Genomic DNA, 18,613 nt, shown 5'->3' with positions numbered 1-18,613 from the left:
CAAGAAAACCTGCTGACGTTAAGACCGAGAATTTAATTTGACAAAAGCAAAATGCTAACATGCTCATGAACTTGTTCACTCTATCAGTAATTTGCTAATTAAACACAGGGTACAGCTGAGACTAACAAATGTCATTAGTTCTGTTGTATTTAGTCATGTACCAGTGATGGATGCTGTCAACTCTAGTCCCTAAAATCACAGATATTTTACCAGCTGATTCTAGTATTTAGATAAATGTGAATACTTTTACTCCAACAACTTTTGAGGGGCGATTGGAAGGTTTAAAATTTTCCAGAACCATAGAAAATCTCACCTGGGTGACACTTTTCATCACATGGATCTGCAGTACAAATCCTTGATGTGTGTTATTTTAATCAGATGTGAGTTTTAACTAATACTGGCTGCTTTGGTGGTTTCCAACAATATGCAGGTACGGATGTGATGTCCAAACAGAGAACAGACTGCACCCAATTAATCCGATAATTTCTTTTCTACCAGGAACTGCACTTGTAAGAACATAACAGGACACTCTCAGCAGCTGTGCAGCCATTACTTCGTTGCAGTGCCAGTAACACGACCTTGTGCTACTGCATGTCTGATTACCTGGACAAGCTGTAAACTCCCTGTTCTGACTTTGGGTTCTGAATGAATGTTGTTCATGTGATCTCACTCCTCAGGATAGAAATGTTTTTATTTGACTCAGCAGCTTTAAAAATAGGGTGTGTCTGAGCAACAGCCCTTTTTATTTGAGAAATCAGTGTCAGTAATTGTGTTGTACAGTCAATTACATTTATGTGTTGTTTACATGTTGTATGTAGCTATGAAGCACCAGTGATGTAAAAGAAGGTTAAGCAGTATGGGTCATCTCTAAATTTAGGGCAAGATCTTTAAACATACCGCATGAATATGACATGAATATGAAATTAGTAAGACTTTATTTCATTTTATATTTGAGCCTTTAATTATGGGTGGATAGTAAGAACAGGTAGATGTTCCTAAAGGCCGTTAGATTATAGTCACAGTGCTGTGAAAAAGAATCTGCGACCCTACAAATATCTTCTATTTTTGCGTATTTGTCACATTTAAATGTTCCAGATCATCAAATTAATTTTAATATAACACAAAATGCAGTTTTTAAATCATGATTTTATTTGTTGAAAGAGTAATGCTGGTCAGCCCACATTGCCCTATGGGAAAAAGTAATTGCCCCCTTCCAGTCTACCAAATTACCAAATTAATTTGGCAATTATGTTCACACTCACATTTGATTACTGCCAGGCTTATTGAATCTAAACATCACCTAAATAGAATCTGTGTGTGAAGTAGCAAAAGGGTCTCAAAAGGCAGCACATGATGCCAAGGAGATTCAAGAACAGGCGCAAAACAAAGTCAGTGACTTTCCTCAGTTTGGGAAGGGTTACAAAGCCATTGCTGACTGAGGCTCTGGGTCTCCAGAGAATCACATTGAGAACCACCCTCCACAAATGAAGAAAACATGGAACGGTGATGTACCTTCCCAGGAGTGGACCAGCTACCAACATTTCTCCAAGAGCGCATCAACATCTCATCCAGGAAGTCACAAAAGAACCCAGACGAACACTAAAAGATCTGCAGATATCACTGGCCTCAGTTAATGTTTGCCTACACGATTCCGCAATTAGGAAGACTCTGGGAGAAAATGGACCCATGGGAGAGGTGGAACTTTTGGAAGACGTGGGTTCTTTTACATCTGGTGTAAAGCTAATGCTGCATTCCACAAGAAGAACATCATACCAGCAGTGGAACATGGTGGTGGTGGTCTGATGGTTTGAAGACCTGGACCACTTGTCATAACGGACGGTGCCATGAATTCTGCTCTCTATCAGAAAATCCTCCTTGAGAACATCCACCATCAGTTCATGACCTTAAGCTCAAGCACAGATGGTTTAAACGGTATGACAATGACCTAAAGCCCACAATCAAGTCCACCTCTGAGCGGCTCAAAAAGAACAAAATTATGGTTTTGGAGTGGCTGAGTCAAAGTCTGGACTGTGGCAAGACTTTAAAAGGGCAGTTCATGCTCATGAACCAAATTAAAATTATTCTACAGAGAAGAGTGGACCAGAATTCCTCCATGGTGATGTAAAAGACTAATAACAAGTTATCACAAAGATTAAACTGCAGTTGTTGCTGCAAAGGGTGACCCAACCAGTTATTAGGCTCAGGGGGGGCAGCCTCTTTCTCACAGGGGTGATATAAGTTTTCACTAAATCTTTGACAAATCATCATTTCATAACTGCATTTTGTGTTCTGTGGGGTATGTCTGTTGAATATTAAATAAATATAAATATTAGTTTGATGATCTGGAACATTTCAGGGTGAGAAATATACAAAAATATTGTAGGGGGGCAAATACTTTTTCACAGCATTGTAACTACCTATTCTTATTATCCGCCCATAATTAAAGGCTCAAATATAAAACAAAATCAACTCATTCTCATTTCACATTCATGTCATATTCATGCACTATGTTCAAAGATCTTGTTCAAAGATCTTAGAGATGACCCATACTGTTTAACCTGCTTTTACATCATTGGTGCTTCATAGTTACAAACAACACGTAAACAACACTGAAATATAATTGACTGTACAACACAATTGCTGGCACTCAATTCTCAAATAAAAAGGGCTGTTGCTCAGATACACCCTATTGTTAAAGCCGCTGAGTCAAATAACATTTTTCTATCCTGAGGAGTGAGATCACATGAAGAATATTCATTCAGAACCCAAAGTCAGAACAGGGAGCTCACAGTTTGTTCAGGTAATCAGACATGCAGCAGCAGAAGTTCATGTTCAAATCAAATCAAATCAAATCAAATCAAATCAAATCAAATCAAATCAAATCAAATCAAATCAAATCAAATCAAACTTTATTTATATAGCACTTTTCATACAGTTAAAAATGCAACGCAAAGTGCTTTACATTAAAAACAAGAAAACCCATCCCTCCCTCCCTCCATATATACATATATGCACACAACTGCAGGAGCACGCACACGTACACACGTCCACATACACACACATACACACACACCCATACATACACAGACACACACACGCCCACAGACACACACTCCCACCACTGACAGTAGGGTGACATGTTATTGGCATGTACACTACAACAAAGTAATGGCTGCACAGTTTCTGGGAATGTCCTGTTATACTATACTTTTTCACAGCGATGTATATCTCACAATAAGTGTACAGTGCTTGCTTAAAAACTGAGTGATCAGAAAAATAGAAACCGTTGTAATGTAATGCAATACCATACAAAAGTATTGCAAGAAATATCTAATCAAACTTAAATTGTACCCTTTAAAATCGTTCTGTATACATCCACTCAGGTCTTATTCACATTAAACCTCAACAACACAAATACCAGTAATTAAAACATGAACAAATCCTCTATATACATAAAGAAGAAAAATGGCAGCAAGGGTAGCAGAAAAATACATTAAAAACAATGCTGAATATCTGTAATATAAGTATATATAACATTAAAATAACGATTTGAACATATTAATAATGATGTAATTGTCCAATACATTACCATACCATAAAAATACAGGTTTTTAATCTTGATGGTATTTACAGTTTTAGTCTGCTTCTTTTACTGGTAACATGTAATGTAACAAATTGGGAAAATCTCTAAAATTACAGTAAATTGCTTTGAAAAAAACTATACAGTTAGATGTTCATCTTTTATAGTGTATTTGTGATGGATGGATGGATGGATGGATGGATGGATGGATGGATGGTTGGATAGAAGGATGATGGATGGATGGATGGATGGATGATAGATGGATGGATGATGGATGGATGGTTGGATACAAGGATGATGGATGGATGATGGATAGTTGAATGGATGGATGATAGATGGATGGATGGATAGTCGAATGGATGGATGATGATGGATGGATGGTTGGGTGGATGGATGGTTGGACGGAAGGATGGAAGGATGGATGGATGATGGATGGATGATTGATGGATGGATGGTTGGATGGAAGGATGATAAATGGTTGAATTTATGGATGGATGGATGGTTGGTTGGATGGAAGGATGGATGGATGGATGGATGGTTGGAAGATGGATGGATGGATGGATGATGGATGGATGGATGGTTGGATGGATGGATGGATGGATGGATGGATGGATGGATGGATGGTTGGATGGAAGGATGATGGATGGATGTATGGATGGATGTATGGATGGATGGATGGATGAATGGATGGATGCAAGTATGAATGAACCTTCAATACAGTGTTTGATGTGATGGTGAATTTTCTGTTCAGATTTCACAAAGCTCTTAAAAAGCCACAGAATCCACAGAAAACTGCACATAGTAACTGAGAAGGTCTCAACCTGACATATAAAATGGGTGGAAAAATGGAATTAGTTACATTTCCTTAGGCTCATCTGAATTAATAGATTTTAGTGCCTTTTTTTATTTAAACCTGTCTTTCCTTTTTAGAGTTTACATTTTCTCTTTCTCTTTGTTTGCTCAAATCTTTTGAAGCCATAGAGCAAAAAGCTCACACACTCGTGTTTACTGTCAATTATGAGCGCAGACTCACACACAAAACACAGAAACGTCACTTAAAAATAGGATCTTTGTCCTTTAATTATGTTACCAATGCCTAGTGACCAGGCTTTGTTGTATCAGAAACTTCTGCTGTGCATCAACATTTACTTATTATTTTGATCATTTGTTAGAACGCTGAAATGGAGAAATGGCAGCAAGGATTTGCGTGGCATATAAAACATTATCACTCTTTATTTTTATTGAACTGATGTGCATTTGATATTTTCTGTGTTTTCTGCAATCACTCGGTTTATTTGGAAATCTAGAAACCTGAGAACAGATGACAAATAATAAGGCACTCAAAACCACCATTACACACACACATAAACACAATCACACCGCATTAAAGAGTCATTATCGGAAATATAAGCCACTAAAGTTTTACTGAGTCTCAGGCTGTGTTCCAGTGCACCGTGGGCAGAACTCCTTTTTGAGATATCTAAAACATAATTTTGGATCAGCTCAAACTGATTGAGTGCAGTTAAAGTTATCTTTATGACTACAATCAGATACACGACGTCTAAAACTGGAGTTTATACAAGTGATTCGAGCGCAGATATCTGCAGCTGAGTTGTGGATGTCGGTAATTAGAAACCTCACACACATGAACGGGAAAAGTGACGTCACTTGTCCTAAAGACATTTGCGATATGGATATGTGAACTGTAAATAGAAATAATGCCCTGGTGGACATCTGCAATCTTCTTTTTGACAAGGAAGAATTGAATTACATATGTCTGCAATACATATCCAGTCCAGGTATGCCGTACAGGAAAACAGTCGTCCCCAGTTCAGGTATCCACAGTGTCATTTTTTCTATCCACAATTGTGTATGAGAGGGGATTTCATGTGAATGCACCTGCATGAAAGTGTACGTTCAAGTGTACTTTTGTGTTCGTCTGGCAGAGGGATTTGTGTCACTAACCTGAAGCAAACCAGGCGTAACCTGCCACTCCTTTTCTGAAGGCGAGGTAAAGTGTACACTCATTAAAAGTAGTTATTGTGGCTTTTTTGGGGTAAAAAATCTTCAAAGGTCAAAGGTCTGGACAACGGGACAAGCAGAATCAGTTACATAAGGCCTAATGACTTCTGCTGTACAGTCTTGAGTGGACCACAAAGGCAGACTCTGACATCAGAAGGGTTTGGGTGAGGCTTTCAGCTTTGAGGGCTTTTTCAGACAATAAATACGACCACAGTCATTTGTTTTTCGCCAACATGCGTTTTGCAACTGATTTACTTCCCTATCCTGGAGTATGATTCAGTTTTGTTTTTGGCGATGTTGTCCTTGGTTTTAGCAACCGCATTTTCTCTGTTCCATAACCCCGATGTGACACACTGTAAATGGAATAACAAAGTTCAATGCAAAGTCAATTTAAATACTGTGTTCTGTTCTGGTTTGGATGACTTCTTCTTCTTGTGGTTTCTGAGGATACTCGCTGTGATCTGCTGCCTCCCTGTGGTCACCAAGCTGTACTGTTCCAGTTGGCTGTATCAGTGGAACAAAGCAATTTTTACCTTCTTTGTAATTTGATTTTGGTGCTAATTTTCTTTATTAGTGCATTCTAAACTAAAAAAACAAAACAAAACAAAAACTCAAAGATATCAACAAAAAAACTCGCAGCTCGTTAGCAAGTTTTGTCCCATAATTACAGAAATGAAATTTTCTTTTTAATTAAGAGTGTTCCCACCATATAAAAGTAATACACTATTATTTAGTAGTGCATCTAAGTGAAAACTAGGGTATTTTTTATATTTAATGGTATATCTATGGAATAAAATTATAAATAAATAAATGAATTAATTATAAATAAATCCACAAAATAACAGAAATTGTGTTGGTAGCTCATTGCAATTAAAAAACAGGACATTTCTATTCATTTATGGTACACCTGCTGGAAATACCAAACAACAAACAATGTCACTAACTAAATAAATAAATAAATAAATAAATAAATAAATAAATAAATAAATAATATACTTACGGCAATAAAAATATTGTATTGTATTTGATAATGATGTACCTACAGTGATAATAGCTCTTGTTAAAAGTTACTTTTTAAACTGTTAAAAAAAAAAAAAAAAAAAAAATCAGTTGATGTGTTTTCTGGACATGTCTTTGTTTATGTTCATAATGTTGTGATATTTATTTATCTTTATTTATTTAGTATAAATTACAGAAATATAACATAGTATTTTTTTATTACAAAAACTTTGTTTGCAAAATTTTCTATAATAATGGAGACTAGATTTGAAGAATGGAAAATATGATTGAAATATTTTCTGTAACAAAATCTGGATTATAATAACTTGTTTACCTTTGTATTTCTTTAAAAAAAATATTAAATAAAATAAATATAATAAAATTCAAAACACAAACAAATGCATGACAACAATTACATACTGATATTAATGCAACTCCGAAATGTAAACAAATACACCTCTGAATCATGACAATTTCAGTTGAATATACAGTCATAACATTGTTAATAAGCAGGGGTTTCTTACAGTGTAAAATACACGTTTTTCAGTGTTTATAGAAAACCTGTATGGAGTTAATCTCCGAGCACTTTTCATTCAGCTCTTTTCCAGACACTAAAAGTACAGGCCACAATGTTACAGTCAGTTTTAACTTATCCTCCCTTTTAATTAAAGTTCTACCTTCTGTCCTGACTGGTACTGATAATAAAGTCCGTTCATGGTACTTCCACTCTCCCTCCTTGCAAAATGTTCTTCAACTTCCTCCCTGTCTGCAGCCAAAGGCGCCTGAGTGATCCTTCATTACTTCTGGCTGCACCTTTTTTTAAATCTTTGACCTCATTATTATTATTAACAACATGCACTATTCTGAGAAACACTGAATTTCACAGAAAACATCCAGTACCAGGCAAAAACTGCCAAACATTTCATATTTGACTCTAAAATAACTCATTAAGGCATTTAATAATATATTTCTTTTAATTTTGTTTTGTTTTCTTAAAAAAGTCTAATTTTTGCTTTTATTGTGACAAAACTAAACAGGGACTTGCACTACAACGTATTTTGTTAGATTAGAAATGAGAAGTAGTAACAAAAAAAACAATTTTTAAACTCTATTATAGCTATACCTGTATGAAAAGAGTAACATTCACTTTTCAGATCAGTCACTTTTTGGGTTTTCTTCTTTTTTTGTCTATTTACTTTATCACATCACTAAATTATTATTTTCAATACTTCAATATAGATGCAATAAGGCATCCTTTGCTATACCTTTATATTATTCAGTGTGCATAGTTCACTCTGCAACTTTGATTCAGATTTTACCATTTTTATGAAGTAAAATCTAAACATGCACGTGAACAGGTAACTGTAGCTGTTTGGTGACAGTAGCGGAGTGAAAAGTACAATATTTCTCTCTGAAATGTGGTAAAGTATCAAGTATAAAGTGAAGTTGAAGTCACTCAAACATGTTCTAACGGTAACCACAGTATCGGAGTACATTCAGATGTTTCTACTCCTGTGGTTCTTGCATACAGAACAGTGCTGACATCTGATAAAGATGAGCATCCTGTCCTCTAGTGGTAGAAGGAGTCACACACAGCTTTTCTAAAAACTATGACGTAACGCTCTGTAGAAGACCAGAGGCTTGAAGCAATGTCTTTATTGCTCTTTTTCCCAGCCCTCACCTCTCTTCATCTTCACTTCCATCTGTTTCATCGGCATCACCTCTTCGCTGCGGTATTGACGACCAGTACAGAGCCCTGAAACAGCCGAAGAAAAAGTGTGAGATTTGACACCCTCTAATGTACACTACCGCTCAAAAGTTTGGGGTCAATCAGGCAATTTCATGTTTTCCATGAAAACACACATTTATTCATGTGCTAACGTAACTGCACAAGGGTTTTCTAATCATCAATTAGTCTTTCAACACCATTAGCTAACACAATTTACCATTAGAACACAGGAGTTGGAACTGTTCCTCTGTACCTCTATGTAGATATTCCACTAAAAATCAGCCATTTCCAGCTAGAATAGTCATTTTCCTCATTAACAATGTCTAGACTGTATGTACAATAGTGCATGTGCAAGAGACATTTAGCATTCATGAAACAGGTGTGCATTTCTTGACTGTTAATGTCTTATATTGTGCAAATAAAAGCTGTTTTTCTTCTTCTTACCCCAGGGAGAGGCACAACAGCAGCAGTGAGGTGGTTAAACAGGCGGTGAGAAGCGATGGCAACTGGAGGATGGGGTTGGGAGGGCCATCAGGCGAAGAGAGTAACTGCCCTCCTGGGAGCAGAGAGAGGTCAAATATCTCCTGCAGCTCTGTGTGGCCTGCCACAACCTGGGGGGTCACTTAAAGAGAGGAGACGGCGAGTAATTAATATGGAGGAGACGTTGAACTCGCATCAAGGAAAAGATGATTTGTGAGTTTCCCATTAAGTTAAGCGCAACTTTGTTTGAGCTTTTAGTTTGTCACATTTATTCTGTCATTTGTAACTCTTACTTCAACAGATGCAGATACAATGCTCTAATTAATGATGGATAATGTCATAGAAAATAACAAGACAGCTAAAAGACAACTATGCACTATATAAGTGTATGTGCTCTAGCACATATATATTTTGTACGAATACATGTATATGTTCTTACATATGCGAAGCTGTATGAGCTGTATATGCATAAACACATATAGAGTGTACAACAGGAGCGAGTGAGCAATATCACTTAAATATCAAATGATTCCAAACTGTGTCAGTGTAAAATAATTCCACTGATTCTAAGTTGAATAGTAGAGTACTTCACTGTTATGTACAATCAAAAGCAAATATGTTAGAAAGACTATATTCTAGATAATGGCCCCAAAACAAAAACTGAATGCAAAAAAAGTGCCTGTGATCACTGACACACAAGTTAGAAATCCTGTGATCAATTAAACAAAACTGGGTACCCCTGTGTTTTCCAGTTAGTCTAACTGCATTAAAGTGGTGAGAATTGTGAGACTTCACAACTAAAAATCTGTCTATCCAGTCTCTCAGATGCGAACAAGATAAATCTATTGGGCTCAGATGGAGTCCAGCATGTTTGGAGTACCACAGTGAATGTTTAGTCCTGACAGTGAAGCACGCTGAAAAGAGTTTCTGAAGGAAAAAAAAAAGAAAACTGCAACCTGGACATGCATGTTGCCTGATTTGAATCCAACAGATCTACTCTATCACGAAGCAGGTTAAAAAAAGTTGTTCCTGAAGAACAGCAGAACATCTCTCTGGAAATTTAGAACCACTGGTATCCTGTCTTCAATATGAAGGCGGGATCATAAAAGAATTGAAAAAATTAAAGTAATGACTTTTGTAGCCTTTGGTTTCCACCGCGCACCCTGTTTTTTGATATAGTAAATCTGTTCAGTTAGTTTTAAATTTCACATTAAAGCAAAACTCTGAAATACTACTGTTCAACTTAGAAGTAATGCAACCGTTTTGTTTTGTGATGGTCTTGCTTTTGTGATTTGTCTAGTTCATTTCCATACAGACAGTAATTTCTGAATTTTATAGGGATTCTTAATATTTCATGTCTCTACTTAGATGTGTCAGAGCTGCTTTTCTCTCCAAGTACAAATGACCTCCCATTGATCAATATCAGTGACAAGTTCTGGTGTTTCTTGGTGTCCTTGTTACCTGTGATGTAGTAGTATAGCCTGACAATGGAGTTTTGCCCCGAGTAAATCTCACACTGGTATGTGCCCTGATGGTGCAGGCGGGTTGAAGGGATGGAATAGAGCCTGTCCACCCCCACAGTCACTTCTTTAAACTGATCCAATTGCTGAGTTTTCACCTGAAGGAAAAAATACACACACATTTCATACACTGTAAACAGAGATTATTTATGCTAATCTGCACAAATCTGAAAGGCTAAAGTGGCATTTCTATAGAGTTCCTTTAAATGAATATATTTTCAGTCCATATCTGCTGCCAAACGAGGTAACACAGTGGATATTGACAGTATGACCCACTGATGGAATTATATTAAAGTGCTTGCATTTGCAGTGTTATAAAATGGGCATCACACAGTTAGCAGCTTTATGCTAGCTTTCCTTCCTGGCTTCACCTGCAGCAGCTTTGTTGCTTTCAGCCTTTATTGTATATTTAAATATCTTACATTGGTTTTGGATCATTTTTTTCTTCTTGTAAGAATAATGTGCCTCTAGATCTGTCCATGTTTGGTGATCCGGTTTTATTATTTCACCGGCAAAACTGGCAGAACAAACAAGCTTTCTGTACATTACCGGGAACACACCAACAACCGCGCAAGCATCCAGGAAACACACAAAGAACAGGACTTCTTCTACCTGACAGTAACTTTGCACACCTCTTTGCGCTGCCCCCTGGTGGAGGGTGTACATATTGTTTGTACCAAATAACTGGAAGTTTCAGCTTACTAACTGCATAAAGTGTGAATACATATAAAATGGTTGTACTAAATATTTATACACCAAACGAATATCTTTCTAGGTGTCACACACAGATGTGTGTTATGCATGTGTACGTTATGCACGGATACTGAATTGCGAGACCTAAATATGTAGCAGGCAGCAGGATTTGATGGGATGCGGAAATACTCCCACGATTTAATAAATTGTCTCTTGTATCATTTCCAATGGCTAAGTCAGTGTCATTGTTCCTGAGGTGTAGCACAAAATATCTGGAGAATTTATACCTTAGAACGTAGATGGAAAGCATATACAAATCAAAGCATCTCCAAAGCAAGGCAGTGACTAATTTAATTAAAACTCCATGACTGATGCATTATAAAGGTGTGGATGACAAAGAATCTCTGTTCAGCCTCTCTGAAAAACCAACATTTGTTTAAGGAAGTTCTCTGGGTACGTGAGGAGTCGGGGTACTTGCAAATCAGTTCGCTTGGCCACAATTTAGGAATATATATGAACATCGGCAAAAGGGTTAGCACAGATCCTCGTGAACCTGTCTGGATTTACATCATGCAGTTTTTTAGTTAGGTAAAGTTGGCAAGATATTCACAGATTCGGACTTCCGGCCTCAATAACTCATGGGATATACGTTGTAAAAACATAAACAATGCCTCTTTCAAATCTTTGTAAGCTAGACAATGTGCTACAAGGCCAGTTTTATCAAAAGTCACTGTCTTTCAAGCTGCAGAAATAACATTGATGTCTATGAGCAGACGGCTGTGCGACGAGTGAACAGGGACCGTCTGCAAATAGCAAAACCGCTGCAACAGCGAAGAGAGGCACTACACAAATATTCAATAACTTAACTTTTATACACTGTAGCGTCACCAAATTTACTGGAGCCATCAGTTGTGTCTTGCTGGTCATACTACAAGTCTTGGTTTGATGCTAAATACAAAATCTGAATTTTAAGGAATTTTCATTATTGTCTTATTATTTTATTAGTCATAAAATTCAATAACTTCACTCTTATACATTGTATTGTCACCAAAATCAGTGGAGCCATCAAATGACTCCTACTGCTCATACTACAACTCTTGGTTTGATATAAAAACATTCTTTCATAATTTTAATGACTTTTATTATTATTTTATTAGTAATTCAATTCAACAACTTCACTCTTATGTACTGTAGTGTCATCAAATTCACTGGAGCCATCAGTTGGCTCCTGATTGTCATACTACAAGTCTTGGTTTGGTAATAAATCAAAAATCTGAATTTTAAGGAATTTTTTATAGTAAATAAAATTCAATCACTTCACTCTTAAACACTGCAGAAAAAATAAACTCCATCCAACCATCAAAAGGTCCTACTGATCATACTTTCAGGTTTTTTCTTCCAAGTATTGTCCATACAGTCCTTAACTTGGAAAATATTATTAGTGGTTTAACATCATGGTTTAAATGAATCAGTTAACGCTGCAGCCTTGTAAGAAGGCATCTTATTGTCTTTCTTCCCAATTGTCAGTACTTGAGGAGACAGGCTAAACAGTTTAGTTTGGTATATTGGTGTTATCTGATCTGTCTTTGATGAGGATTCCAGGTTCCATTACTATTCAGTATTATGTATTTGGACAAACAGGTGCACTGTGGATCTAAAAATATAGCACCACATACATCAAGAGAAGAACCATCAAAGCTAATTTACTCATAATCCTTAAACTTCACACACAAGCATGCACACTAAATGGTGTGCACATCTTCACATGGCAATAAACAACCCAAATAAAATAAAATTCAGTTACTTTTGGTGATTAATGTTGCACAATCTACCCAAACAATGGATGAGCACTTTTATCTGTTACAACAAAAAATATTTGAGATATATAACAACAATTTCATTACTAATAAAAAATTCCTTAAAATTCAGATTTTTGATTTATTACCAAACCAAGACTTGTAGTATGACAATCAGGAGCCAACTGATGGCTCCAGTGAATTTGATGACACTACAGTACATAAGAGTGAAGTTATTGAATTGAATTACTAATAAAATAATAATAAAATTCATTAAAATTATGAAAGAATGTTTTTATATCAAACCAAGAGTTGTAGTATGAGCAGTAGGAGTCATTTGATGGCTCCACTGATTTTGGTGACAATACAATGTATAAGAGTGAAGTTATTGAATTTTATTACCAATAAAAATTCCTTAAAATTCAGATTTTGTATTTAGCATCAAACCAAGACTTGTAGTATGACCAGCAGGAGACAATTGATGACTCCAGTAAATTTGGTGACACTACAGTATATAAGAGTGAAGTTATTGAATTTTATGACTAATAAAATAATAAGATAATAATGAAAATTCCTTAAAATTCAGATTTTGTATTTAGCATCAAACCAAGAGTTGTAGTATGATCAGCAGGAGACAATTGATGGCTGCAGTAAATTTGGTGACACTACAGTATATAAGAGTGAAGTTATTGAATTTTATGACTAATAAAATAATAAGACAATAATAAAAATTCCTTAAAATTCAGATTTTGTATTTAGCATCAAACCAAGACTTGTAGTATGACCAGCAAGACACAACTGATGGCTCCAGTAAATTTGGTGACGCTACAGTGTATAAAAGTTAAGTTATTGAATATTTGTGTAGTGCCTCTCTTCGCTGTTGCAGCGGTTTTGCTATTTGCAGACGGTCCCTGTTCACTCGTCGCACAGCCAGCTGCTCATAGACATCAATGTTATTTCTGCAGCTTGAAAGACAGTGACTTTTGATAAAACTGGCCTTGTAGCACATTGTCTAGCTTACAAAGATTTGAAAGAGGCATTGTTTATGTTTTTACAACGTATATCCCATGAGTTATTGAGGCCGGAAGTCCGAATCTGTGAATATCTTGCCAACTTTACCTAACTCAGATTTTTGTGGAAACAAGGATGCGAAAAGTATGAATTGTGCTTAACACAGCTAAACAGAGACATTTATCTACACAAAGAGGAAAGATAGAGAGAATCAGAAAGATAATCTAATCATTTTGACAGCATAAACCCTGTTCATAATAGGCATTTCTTTTTTTTGTATGATATATTCATTCTAGCTGTTTCAACCTGCTTCCCCTCTTAATGCTAAGCTAGGCTAACTGTTTCTTGGTTGCAGCCTCATGTTAAAACCGACAAGCGTGAGGCTGATGCCAATCATATCATCTACCTCTCTGCGAGAAAGCCAGTATGTGCATTTCAGAAAATGTTGAAGTGTTAGTTGAAAGGCACAGCAGTGACCCTGAATGATTCGCCATATGCTGAGCCTACCTCCTCTGCGAACCTCCAGATCACTTCAATATCATTTGGCAAGCCAAATGGCACATCGCACCGCATTCGGCTCCTGCTGTTCTCCATTACTTTAATTTCTTCAACTGAAATAAACATATAGCCACCCACACATACACAAACACGCACACACAGACACACACATAACATTCACAGGGGGGCAGCTCTTGCAGTCTGAGCCCTCCTTAATGATAATACTTAAGCCCAGTCTCTGAGGAGTGGAGTAAAAGTGATGATATGCTAAACAGTGGCTGTGCTGTACAGGGTTGATAGGAATACCATCGTGTGTGGGAGTCAACTGTCACCTTGCATAAAGAAGCCACGGACTTAAAGAGTACCTTGGGGGCTCTGTGCAAAAGATATAATATGTGGAAATAAAACCTTTCCTCTGTCTCTTTTTCAAATCCTGACTTTATGCTAAGAGCATTTCAAGGATCAAAAGTGGAGCATTTCAAGGATCAGGAGTGGATGCTTATGAAGTAGAAATATAGTTATTTAAGGATGTGTCAAGTCTGGATTAGTACATCTCTTTTTTTTTCTTTTTGATGCTTGAAAACTGTGATGTAACAGGATCCCTAATCCAATTTATCATACAATTATTAATACTCACCTGGACAGTCGAGAGGGAATTCACAGGAGTCGTATTTGCAGGTGATGCAGTTGTAAACTGCGCCTGCACTCTGAAAACCTGATGGGTACATAAAACTGTAGATTAAAAAAAACTATAATACTTTAACAGCAGGATAAAATACTGTACTTTTCTACAGTGAAAGACATGTTTAATGTATTTATTTTGACTTTTTAATGCTTAATTTAAAGATTTAAGATCAACAATATACATATAATGATAAAAAGTGTATTTTGACAGATTATAAATTCCTATAAATATCGTACATGCGTGAAAATACATTCATTTAACATTTTTGTTGCAAAAACTTTTGTATTTACACAAGATATTGCCCTTAACAAACAAATCTAGATTACAGAACCAATCTGGAATAAATAATAAGGACATATCTGCGAAATTAGGGTACATTTGCATTTTGACTGTCCTCTACAATTACAATACAATTGCAGCTTTTCTGACATTATTATATCGAAGAGACCAATAAAAGCACTAACCACATGGAGGAAAACATCCAGTCACTGTGAAAAGAAAGACACTTAGATTACTAAATTTTACTTCACTCAGATAATTTGATTTAATGCCAGCATCAACATAGAGAGTCAGTTCAACCTGACAGCTTCCTTTATTCTCCACAAGATTTGAAAGCCTGTAATAACGTAACTAGCTTATTATAGAGAGAGGAGGCTACAGAGATCAGAGGGAGCTGTAATGACCTAATATAGGCCTCACTATAGATGAAAAGATGAAGGAAGGGGGAAGAGACCACGTCTCACCTCTAGGCAGTTTGGAGGCAGCAGCGATGAAATTGTCTGCTGCTGTCTGCAGCCTTTCCTCGTACACGGTGTCTGATAGATAGAAAGGAGGAGGAAGGCGAGGAAGACAGAAATATTTGGCTCAACACATCCTGGTGAATTGTGTGCTTTAGGGCAACATTTAAAAAAAAAAAAAACTCTCATTCCCGTTTCTGACCTAACACTAAAAGCTCATTTAGTTGTGCAGTAAAATGTCTACTTGAGCAGGTGTTCAGTTACCGGGATTCAGCTTATTGTCAAACTCCTCCACTAAAGGCATGATCTCTGCATCCAGAATTGCCTTCAGCTGGGTATCATAGCCTTGACCTGAAAGAGAGATGCAAATGACACAAGACAACTTTCTCACTGTTGACACTTTTGCTTGTAGAACTCCTTGTACTGTGGAAAAATAATACCAAAAAAAAAGAACATTTTCCTCACCCACTCTCCCAGCCTCAATCACCGTCTCGTTGTTGTTGAATATGCGATCCAGCTTCCTGAAGCAGCCGTCAACATTTCTAACATTGTGTTCAGTCAAAACGTGACCCCAGCACAGGCGAAGACTGTCTTGCACGTCAACAAAGCACTGATAGCAGCTCAGAGAGGGGCTGAGCAGCAAGCTAACGCACAAAAGCCTCAAAACAGATGTGCACATTTTTCAGCAAGAGCTTTAAAACTCAGCAAATGCATCCCTACAAAACTGTTTTTATTCAAATCCCGGTCTCATGGTGACTACAAATGTGGAAATTCCAAGGTTTCATTTTGCAAAAATGCCAGCCCTGAATATGAATTTTTATGTGCATGTGCCACAGGAGATGAAAAAGATTTTGAAAGTATCCTGCTCATGTTTTCTCAACCTGCTTGGGTTTGAGAGGAGAGCATCACACACTCCCCTCTGTACTTCCCTCCATTCTATTGTCTCTAGTCCCCATTTCCTGCTGCCTCAATGCACCAGTTTTACTGCAGAGCACAGAGATGGAGCGAGCCAAGGAGGGAGGCGGTGGTGAGGGAGGGGGGGGAGAAGGGGCAGATGAAGAGGGAGTTAAACGCTTATGTACGTGGAGGGATGAAGTGGGAAGGGTGCCGGCGAGAAAAAACCCTGGAGAAATATAAAATACACAGTGAATGAAAGTGGTGGTGTGTGGGGGGGAAAACGGCGAGACGGGGAATGAAATAGAAAAAATAAGGGGGACAAAATGGATAGAAATAGTGAGCGGGGAGGCAAAGAAAGTGCAGCATTGGTGCCGATGAAGTTTAGAAAATCTGAAAAGTAGCAGTGAGAGAAAAGAAACCGAGGCCAGGAGAGACAAAGAGAAGAGGGAAGGTGCGAGAGAGGAGACACAAGTGACAGACGGAGGCAGAGAACGGGGAAGAGGGAGCGGGACTACAAATCAAGTCGACTGCCTCATCACATCCTGTATCCCCCACTCGTCTCCCATCCCTCCGACCCTCCCCTCCTTCTCCCCCGGTCCCTCACTCCTGGTGTATCTCCATGGCAACCAGACAGGGTGCCTAATACATGAACTTAATATATTTCCAGTGGCAGGGTGAGCTGGGTACTAATGCATTCATCTGTCTCCACACAGACAGGCCAATCAATATTAGGCAAGAGTGTGCTCCAGGACTGCCAAAGTCAGATAGCTAGTCAGATGGTTGGAAATCCCAAATAAGAGTGTGTGTGTGTGTGTGTGTGTGTGTGTGTGTGTGTGTGTGTGTGGTTGTGTTTGAGGGCATTTTATTGTGTCTGGTTGGTACTGCGTGCATTCACACTTGGATAAAAAAATTTCCAGCACATGAAGTGCCTTTTTCATCTCATTCACAGCTTAATAAAACAGCTATTTGTAATAAAAGACAGCTTTTATTTATGTGAAAGATGCCGCACTATTTCTGCAACACGCTGCAAATGTACCTTTTTAGTTGTCACACATATAGAATAAATTGGAACAGAGTACCATTTATTGGCATTGCAATACAAAGTGCATAAGTAGGTAGTAGGAATTGCAAGTAGGCACTTGGGTCCAGACAGTTAGTATGAGTGTTCGGCAGTTTGTTTGTGGCTCTGGGGTAGAAGCTGTTTTTCACGCTGTTCATCTGTGATTTGATGGACCTGAAACATATATTCACACACACTACTTTTTGTAATTTTTTATTAACATACAGGAGTTTAAAACAACATTTCCGGTACAAGATAAAAACCAAAAAAAATAAGGCCACAGACTTTTGAAGGTGACTTATATGTCGGGGTCACAACCCTCGGCTGTCTTCCTACTGGCCCCCACTGGGAGCACCAACACGAAGCCAGCCAATAGGGTTGGCTCCCTGAGAGTTTCTGTGCTGCAGCAGAAGTCCTCTTCCCGTCCAGCCGGAAAAGTCTCGTATCGTGGCACAAAATAGCCTGAGGAGCCACTAATATGAGAGAAACTGCGACTTTTCTTGCAATGAGAGTGCTACAAGAAACATTAAAACGGATGCCTACATGGGGAGAAAAGTGCTTCTATATTTCCACAATATGCTCCCCTCTTTCGTAGGACGTTGAAACTGAATGCAGCCCTGTTCCCGAGGACCTCACCTGTGACCTGCTTTGACCTCACAGGTTAAGGGTCTCAGGGACAGAGGGGCATACTGTGAAATTAAACTACAGCGGGAGGCTTTCATGCACACGTGAAAATCAGAGAGGCAATGCAATAAAAGGAAGAACCAGAGTCGCAGCATCGAGACAAAGACATGACCTCATCTGACATTTGGATTCTGCGGCACCGACCGGTCTCCTGGTTTCGCTGCAGATCACAGGCGCAGCTGATCAGTTCAATTAAAGCGCAATTGCCGCATGATCACGACA

The 18,613-nt window shown here is 37.8% G+C and overlaps 1 protein-coding gene across 2 annotated transcripts in view; it reads right to left on the bottom strand.

Annotated features, from left to right (window-relative positions):
• spaca6 (sperm acrosome associated 6) overlaps positions 1 to 16,923 on the bottom strand; it is a 32,771-nt gene extending 15,848 nt beyond the window's left edge. For both annotated transcript variants that reach the window (XM_023283181.3, XM_023283180.3), the window contains exons 1-9: positions 16,216 to 16,923; positions 16,015 to 16,101; positions 15,757 to 15,828; positions 15,478 to 15,501; positions 14,966 to 15,043; positions 14,338 to 14,441; positions 10,272 to 10,428; positions 8,775 to 8,952; positions 8,283 to 8,357 (exon numbers count right to left, since the gene is read on the bottom strand). In XM_023283181.3, the coding sequence (XP_023138949.2) occupies positions 8,283 to 8,357; positions 8,775 to 8,952; positions 10,272 to 10,428; positions 14,338 to 14,441; positions 14,966 to 15,043; positions 15,478 to 15,501; positions 15,757 to 15,828; positions 16,015 to 16,101; positions 16,216 to 16,429 (989 nt within the window). In that variant the 5' untranslated portion in view covers positions 16,430 to 16,923. The remainder of the gene's footprint in view (positions 1 to 8,282; positions 8,358 to 8,774; positions 8,953 to 10,271; positions 10,429 to 14,337; positions 14,442 to 14,965; positions 15,044 to 15,477; positions 15,502 to 15,756; positions 15,829 to 16,014; positions 16,102 to 16,215) is intronic.
• Between the last annotated feature and the right edge of the window lie 1,690 nt (positions 16,924 to 18,613).

This window comes from Amphiprion ocellaris, chromosome 9 (assembly GCF_022539595.1).
Source record: "Amphiprion ocellaris isolate individual 3 ecotype Okinawa chromosome 9, ASM2253959v1, whole genome shotgun sequence".
NCBI lineage: Eukaryota > Metazoa > Chordata > Actinopteri > Pomacentridae > Amphiprion > Amphiprion ocellaris.
This window is presented reverse-complemented; position numbering and strand designations above follow the sequence as displayed.